Source organism: Pygoscelis adeliae, unplaced genomic scaffold (genome assembly GCF_000699105.1).
Source record: "Pygoscelis adeliae isolate BGI_AS28 unplaced genomic scaffold, ASM69910v1 Scaffold2, whole genome shotgun sequence".
In the NCBI taxonomy this organism is placed as follows: Eukaryota; Metazoa; Chordata; class Aves; order Sphenisciformes; family Spheniscidae; genus Pygoscelis; species Pygoscelis adeliae.
Window position 1 is genome coordinate 2,864 of NW_008824179.1, and position 7,581 is coordinate 10,444.

The 7,581-nt window shown below is 51.6% G+C and overlaps 2 protein-coding genes across 2 annotated transcripts in view; one reads left to right on the plus strand and one right to left on the minus strand.

The window, feature by feature from the left end:
• ZC3H4 (zinc finger CCCH-type containing 4) overlaps nucleotides 1–6,728 on the minus strand; it is a gene marked incomplete at its 3' end in the record, with an annotated part of 9,584 nt that extends 2,856 nt beyond the window's left edge. Inside the window, exons 1-9 of the mRNA XM_009334375.1 lie at nucleotides 6,515–6,728; nucleotides 3,536–3,755; nucleotides 2,789–2,899; nucleotides 2,309–2,531; nucleotides 1,489–1,634; nucleotides 1,247–1,343; nucleotides 1,001–1,146; nucleotides 512–625; nucleotides 125–282 (exon numbers count right to left, since the gene is read on the minus strand). Coding sequence (XP_009332650.1) covers nucleotides 125–282; nucleotides 512–625; nucleotides 1,001–1,146; nucleotides 1,247–1,343; nucleotides 1,489–1,634; nucleotides 2,309–2,531; nucleotides 2,789–2,899; nucleotides 3,536–3,755; nucleotides 6,515–6,624 — 1,325 coding nt within the window. The remainder of the gene's footprint in view (nucleotides 1–124; nucleotides 283–511; nucleotides 626–1,000; nucleotides 1,147–1,246; nucleotides 1,344–1,488; nucleotides 1,635–2,308; nucleotides 2,532–2,788; nucleotides 2,900–3,535; nucleotides 3,756–6,514) is intronic.
• A 20-nt stretch (nucleotides 6,729–6,748) lies between these two features.
• Nucleotides 6,749–7,581, plus strand: part of SAE1 (SUMO1 activating enzyme subunit 1) — a 10,774-nt gene continuing 9,941 nt past the window's right edge. The window contains exon 1 of the mRNA XM_009334376.1: nucleotides 6,749–6,753. Within this exon, the coding sequence (XP_009332651.1) occupies nucleotides 6,749–6,753 (5 nt within the window). The remainder of the gene's footprint in view (nucleotides 6,754–7,581) is intronic.

The window sequence follows — 7,581 nt, forward strand, 5'->3', positions numbered from 1 at the left end:
CTAAGAAGGAACGGGGAGGGCCGTCTGCAGCCCCGGTCATTCAGCCTGTCGGCGGAGGGTGTGTTACCCAGGAATGGCCTTTTTTCCCCCCCCCCGACCGCCTCCCTCCGAGAGTCAACGAGACCGATTTAAGGCTGGCTTAACGAAACGGTTAAAAACCAAAAGGATATCATGCATGTAAGGGCAGTTTTCAGCCCTGGCGCAGTAGCCAGTGATGTAGAACTTGCACAGTTCCCTTTTCTTTGGTAGTTCAATGTCATGACTGAAATTGCAGTGGTCGCCCTGTTCGGAAACAACACGACAGCGCGTTAGCAGGTGGAAGTGCCAACGCGTTTGTCAGCAGCCCAGAACACACCTAGGACGGACAGGGGGAGGCGTAGCCTTTACAAAACGCTCTTTGGAGGCACGAATCCCTCCCTGAAATGGCTTAAAACCTGGACCTGACGCTTCAGTGACGGTTCTGTGTGTGTATCGAGAGCGCTACAGAAATATTCTCGAATTATTCCCTTACCCAGGTACATCTGCCTTCCACAAAGTATTTGCAGATCACTTTCCCTTTCTTATCCGACTGCTGGTGGGGTTTATCGTGATCGTTCCGCCGGTAATTTCCACCACCTCCTCCATCCTATCGGAAGCACACTGTATTAGTTGACAAAGAATTTGAAATACAAAGCAAGAGATCACACGAGGGCAATTAAAACTTCCTACGCAGCCATCTCCGAGAGGGAAAAACACTGAGATTTGGGATGAAAACGGGAGGCAAAGACGAGCGCGCTGAGCCTAGCAGGCTCCTCGAGGGACCCGTCAGTGGATCGGAATCCAAAACATCCATCCCCTTCAGAGACGGGACAACTTTTGTGGATCTTGGGGAAGATCCGTTTGGTTTTTTCGCTCCTGCGAAGGCTTTCTTCGAAGCCTGACTGGGTTTACAGAGGGGGGGTGGGGGAAAGGGGGGCATCCAGCACCGCAGCAAGCCGTTAGGAAACAAAGAGCTACTCACTCCCATGTCCTCGTCGTAGTAATCGTCGTCTTCGTTCATTCCACCGCCCTTCCCCATTCCACTTCTGTTTCCACCTCTGCCTCGTCCTCTGCCCATTCCTTTATTTCCTCTTCCTCTGGGGCCGCGACCACGTCCTCGATTTAAACCTGAAATACGCCCCCTCGTTTCTAATTTCTCTCCTTCCTTAAAACGTGTGAGAGGGCAGAAAGCGGGGACCGTCCCAGCACGGCTCGTTATCCCACTCACCCCGTCCACGATTCTCCTTACTCCTCCGGTACTGATTCAGCTCTTTCGAGTAGTCGTCGTACTCGTCATCGCCGATGGGCTCCTCGTTATCGCAGTACTGCAAACGAGAAAGATCGGTGCCTTGAGCGAGCGGGGATGAAGGGCAGCCCGTTCCCCCTCAGACACAGGCGTCCCAGCCGTGAAAAAGGATATTCTCTCGCCTCCGTGGTTGCCCGAGAGCAGGTTGGAGGCTCCGCACTTACTTCCATCTCTTCGTCATACATTTCCTCCTCTTCCTCGGGGTGGTCACCTCTGCCTCGCCCTCGGTTCCCTCGGCCCATGCCTCGGCCTCCTCTCATTCCCCCTCTGCCGCCTCGCCCTCGGTACCCTCTGCCTCGGCCACGGCCACCTGGCGAAACAAAGGGACGGGGTCGGCTTTGTGCTGCGTTTCACCCCTCAGGTACGTCGAAACAGCCCAACGATATGCCAGACAAGGAAAAACAAAGAATAACCTTTTGGTACGGGATTACCAGCATCTTAAAAACTTGTTTCTAAGTCAATCAGTTTTTAATATGCTAAAAGAACGGATTTTTAAGAAGCCAAATGATAACCTTTTTTAAAAAAAAACAATGCTGTGTGACCACGTCAGCTGCTGCGCACGGACGTTAGACCGGTAACGTAAATCCGTGTACTCCAGAAGGGATGACATCAGACTCGTTACGCTACCAGTCAACTTCATTTTCCTTTCAAATAAAGGTTTTGTTTCATTTTATCCATTTTCAACTGCTTACGCTAGCAAGAACAGTGCTTATTTAAAACGTTAAATTATCCACGGGGATCCGAACTTTCCCCTCAGAGTGGAAAACACGAAAAAACCGCTTTCCCCTGTCACAGACTGACACCGATGAGTGCTTTAGGCCACTGCAGCTGGCTCTCCGCAGGCAGGGCTTCACGCCGGCAGGGCAGTTCACCTCCACGAAGCTTCCTGCACGTGTCGGGCCTTATTTGGCCGCAGATCAGCTAAACGAGCTGCAGGTAAGGAGCGTCGGAGATACGGTGAAGAAAAGGAACGTTTAGACATACCTCGCCCCCGGTGAGAGCCTTCCTTCGCTCTCCGGTATTGATTCAGCTCTTTCGCAAAGTCATCGTAATCTTCCTTCCCTATATCTTCATCCTCTTCCCCCTCGTACTGACCGTACTCCTCGTTCTCGTAGTCCTCATACATGCCGTAATTCTTGCTCTCCATTTTAGAGTAGCTCTTCTTTTGCATGGGAGCGCTGTGAGAGGACGGATACTGCTGGTGGGACTTTGGGAGAGGCAGAGAGGTTAGTGATGAAGAAAAGGAGCGTATCAAGCCCACTATCATGACTTAGTTTTTAAAAATCATTAAACCCACCCCCCCCCTCCCCACATCACAGCTAGGTGAAAAATAAACAGGCTAAAGGACCAGAGCCAAAGCGTGTGGCCCGTAGATGGAGCTAGACGGGCGCCGGCGCTCAAATCCCGCAGCGGCTCTCAACCGGAGAGCGGCTCCCCCTCCCCTGTCCGCTGGCAGGTACTTACGGAAGAGTAGGGAGGGCTGTATTCCCTGTATTTTCTGTGTCCCTTTTCACCAGGACTGAAGTCCGAGTCCTCGCTGTAATCAGAGAAGTCATCGCTGGAAGAAGCGTGGCGCTGCAAGGCAAGGAAAACAGGCGGTGCAATTTTATTACAGGCCAGCTCTGACTCTGACGCCGCTGCCAGGCCTCCGGCCTTTCTATGCGACGCAACTAAGTCTCCCTCTGTCCTCCCTTTTTTAGGGAACTCAATTTTTGCTTAACAAAATCTTCACGGTGTTCACTGAATTACAAACTGGAAGCCTGTTAGCAGGTTATCTAACGAAGACAAACAGGATACGCCCTCTGCGCTCCAGAAATTCTTGGACCTTGAGTAACAAAAACATCCTTGATTTTGCAAATATGCCGGTCCGCGATCCCCTTTGAGGTGAATACCTAACTCCAAACAACTGTTTTCTTTCCGCTCTGCATCCTCAGACGGGCAAGAGAGTGCTGCAGCATTTTTATCCTACCTGCAGACCTCGGTGCCCCGCTGCTGGGCTTGCTAGTCCTCAGAGGAGGAAGGCGTTAAGGAGCTGAACCCCAAGAAATCCCGCGAGCGCTCCCACCTCGCAATTATCGTCAGGGGAAGAGCCTCAAACTACCCATAATAATGTTAGAGGAGGAATTCCCTGGAGACACCCGGTGGCAGAGGAAGGCAGACCGGAGCCGGGATCCCGGGGGACCCGGGAGGCAAAAGCAGCACGTGGCTCACCTTGTGTTTGGATTTCCTTTTCTTCTTGGATCTCCTCTTCTCTTTCTCTCTCTCTTTCCGACGCTTGCGCTTCATCCGTCGATGGGCTTTCTCATCATCTGAATCGCTGTGATGCTTCTCCCCTTTCTCCTTCCGACCCCTCTCTTGAGATTCGGAGGGATCCTGCGCCTCCTCCCCTCCGTCGTCCTCCAGCTCCCCTTCTTCCAGTTCTCCATCCTCCCTGTAAAGCAGACAGGCACGTTTAATTCCCCTTATTTTAAAAAAAAAAAAGAAAACCTGCTTACTCGGCTCACCAGCCAGCCAGGCACTCGGCTCCCAAAGTGCTCACAAATTCCTAGTTACCGCGGGTTTAAATATCTGACCGCAAATACCGATCCTGTTCGTCTCTGCCACCGAAATCCGCTCGAGCTCCCTCGCTCAGCCGGGAGTTAAAGACGGCGAAGAAGCACCTCGCAAACAACAAACCGAAGCCGCAACACGACGGCGCTCAACTTCCATATGAAATTACTGCAAATGAACTCCAAGAATGGAAACTGGTGCTCTAATAAAAGATTCGGTCCCCTCCAAGAAGGGAAACTGGTGTTTTAATAAAACAATCGGTCCTCTAGAAGACACGAGTTACGTAAATACCACGTTGGTCTGCCAAATCGAGAGACGCGTGCCCAGTTATTTCCACCCTCTCCACCTCACGCTACCCTTCACTCACGACTGTGGTTAGCGGAGGTGATAAAGCAAATCTGAAACTTCCTCAAGAGGATTTCCCCAAGCCCCACTCCATTAAATGCAATTAAAAATTCCTCGGATACGGGTTGCGAGAAACTTTTTACAACCTCGTAACGGATTAAATGTGTAATCCGGCACGAGTTCAGTCGGCTCCCTTGCGTTTTCCTTCTCTCCCGACAGGTCCCGAGTTTGTCGCCGCGTGATTTTAAAACAAGACTGGGGTCTCCTCCTCCCTTTTCGCTTAAGCTATAATTAAAAACGTAAACGCCGGCTTGTTTACACGTGTCACGGTCGTTCACAAACAACAGTTTAGGAGCGTATAGGAGGTGGATCTTTGACACGCATCCCTCTGGTTGGGTTTTTTTGGGGGGCTACGGGAAGACTGGCTTCTTTGGCTGCTGTAAAGTCCCCCCTTTAGCACTCCAATGGAACGGCAAAAAGTCCCGTGCGGTCCCGGCCCGTTGCTGTGCCGTCGGCTGCGGAGAAGGCAGCTCGGCTGGAAGATGGAGCTGCCGCCGCTCGGTAGCTCTCAGGGAGGTCTGGAAGCTGAAATGGGGTTTACGAACGGCATTCGGAAAAAGCTGTGCTGCGTGAACGAGCCGACCTGTTGATAACCTCAGGTCACATTAAAAAAACCAACCCAACCAAGAAAAACTGAATTATTTGCCCAAGCACACTAAGAAAACTACCAAACCCAGCGTTAACAGTCCCCAGGAAGCATCCTGGGGCGGTTTCGGCATCGCCGGAGAGCGAACACTCGGATCCGGCCACCCGGTCCGGCGCTGATGCAAAGCTCCCCTCTTGTTTTTGTTTGCGCTTGCACCATTTTAATAACAGGCTAGCTCCAAAATCAAGCTCACTTAAGTACGGCTCATCAAGCTCTTAAACCTGACGCGTAATTCCTAGGTGTATATAGAAGTTTTAAAGGGGACTATCGGTGGAAGCGACTTCTGTCGCAGGAAGGCAGCATCCTTCAGGTGTTTGTACTCAGCGAGATCAGTCTCGGAACAAGACCCGAGAAACTCGCGCTCCGCACGAAGCCGAGCAGAAGTAGAGACAGAAACAAAACAAGCTTACGGAAAGGAACTGAAATACCCGTGTATTTAAATACTTATATAAAAGTCCGGCCAAAGCCCCTCTCCTTTCCCTAGAGGGACAGGTTCATCAATAAACGGATTTCAAACTAGACGTGCCACCGGGTCTTCTGGATCGTTTCCAGCAACCTACTAGCAGAGGACTAGCGAGCACAGCGGAGCGAAACACTGACGCAGCTCACCCCGGGCACGGGACAGGCTCGTAGGAAACAAGGAGCTGCTACAAAGCCCGCTGCGGCCCGATAAAAACGCCCTCACGCCATACGTCTTTGCAAAAAACGGTTATTCCCTTCGGCGTCGCTCCGTGGAAATCAGCGCCATTTACCCTCGCCCAGAAGTCCTCGCCGGCTGGGGATCGCGATCGCTCCCTGCCTTCCCCGCTGCCTTCAGAGAGGAGCAAACGCGTGTCGCTAACACCTTAATTGCGATTTTCAGGAGTGATAATTACCCTTCATTTCGGACAGGCCAGGCCCTTTTACCCTGCCTTGAGCTGCTCTGGTCCGATATCGAGGTTTAGAGGAGGCCTCACCCCTGGAGCCGCCTCCCGATTGACAACTGCGTTACTACATTCGCCGTGGTTACCGAAACGAAGACCAAAAAGGCTCCCGAGAACCAAGCGTAAAAATTTTGCGGCCGCTGCAAGGCTCATTTGAAAAGCACCACGAGACGGGACCGAGGCCCGACTGTCAAAACTGAGCTCTTTAGCAGACAAATAGTAATTAATTAATCAGATGAACAGTAAGTAATTAATCAACACACGCCTCCTAAAGAAGGAAAGCCTGAGAAATCATGTTTATACAGAGGCTTAGATACCAAACTACATCTTAAGACGGGCAATACCATCTCTTGCCGGTTTTTAACTCCAGTTCTGCCGGATTTGAGGAGGTTTGGGCCAGAAACGACACACCAACCTCTCAGAGGGACTGTGGGGCGTATTTGGCGCTGGGAAAGCGCTCTGCAAAGTTTTAGGCAAGCGTTATGGAAGCGCCGAGTTTGCCTAATGGTTTTAAACACAACGAAACGGAGTCATTTGAAATACGGCAACCGGTGAGTAAGGGCGGTTGAAAGCAACCGAACGATTTCTAAGGCTGGACGGGGGAAAAAAAAATAAATAAATTAAAGCAATTAAAGCAACGTCGTGCATTTTCGGGGGACGGCTCACCGTGGAGAGTCGCTGCGGGTACGCGGTGAAGAAGCCATGTCTGTTAAGCAACTACTGGTATTGCAGAAAACACTGACTGGGGGAAAATTCTTCCCCGAATCCGCGCTCATCCCGGGCTTTCCTATCGCTCCTGCCCGCCCGATCTATAGGGGACGGTCCCCGGCGCAGCACACATCCTCGCAGAAGGACCCACGCCGGCTGCCGCGCGGCGTTTGTGACCTCAGCGCCACGGCAATGACGTAACACGGCGGTGACGACGCCTGGAAAAAAAACAGAAGCCCTTTCCAATCGTTATCCTGCCATACCGGCAGCGTGAGCGCTTTGCTACGGGAAAAATAAGTAGGAATGAGCGTGTTAGGAGAAAACTCAGCGGGTTCTTTTTCTTTTTGCTATTCTGGCCACCGAGGAGCAGCGCGTATTTTAAAGTATTACCTTAAAATTAATAACGTCACTTTATACAGCTGAGGCTTTGTTAAATTTGGAAAGGAGCGTTAACGAAGTGACAAATGAGAGGTGGCCTAGACGGCGGATTTACTGTCAGTTATAGCCGACAGACCCTCCCAGCCCCAGTAAAGATAATATTGCTCCTCGCTCGTCACACCTGAAAGAAACCCCGTCGCAAACAAGCCTCTCGGCTCCCACCCTTGGAAAAACACACGTGTTTTTTACTATTTTGAAGAAAAGAAAGAGCTTTGTGTGCTCTCACTTGCTCTATACACGTAGGTGCGACAGACCCGTACCTCGGAGTAACTTCTATACGGTACCCCTATAAAAAAAACCCCTGATTTAATAGCCGACCTGCTGGAAGAAACCTTCCTTTATACGGCGGCTTTTTGCACAAGGGGTGCAGCTGACCATGAAATCGGCCGCCGGGTGCGCGATCTGGTTTTGCCGGGGCGGATCCAGGGACGCCGAGAGCGGGGAGGGGGTTCGTGTACAGAGGTAGATCTCGGTTTAACTTCGAGGAACGCGAAGGACGGGGCCGGGGGGGGGGGGTGGCGTTGGGGTGAAAATGGTTTTTTCCGAGCGATGCGGCGGGGAAGGGTTGGAAATAAAACGCACACGCC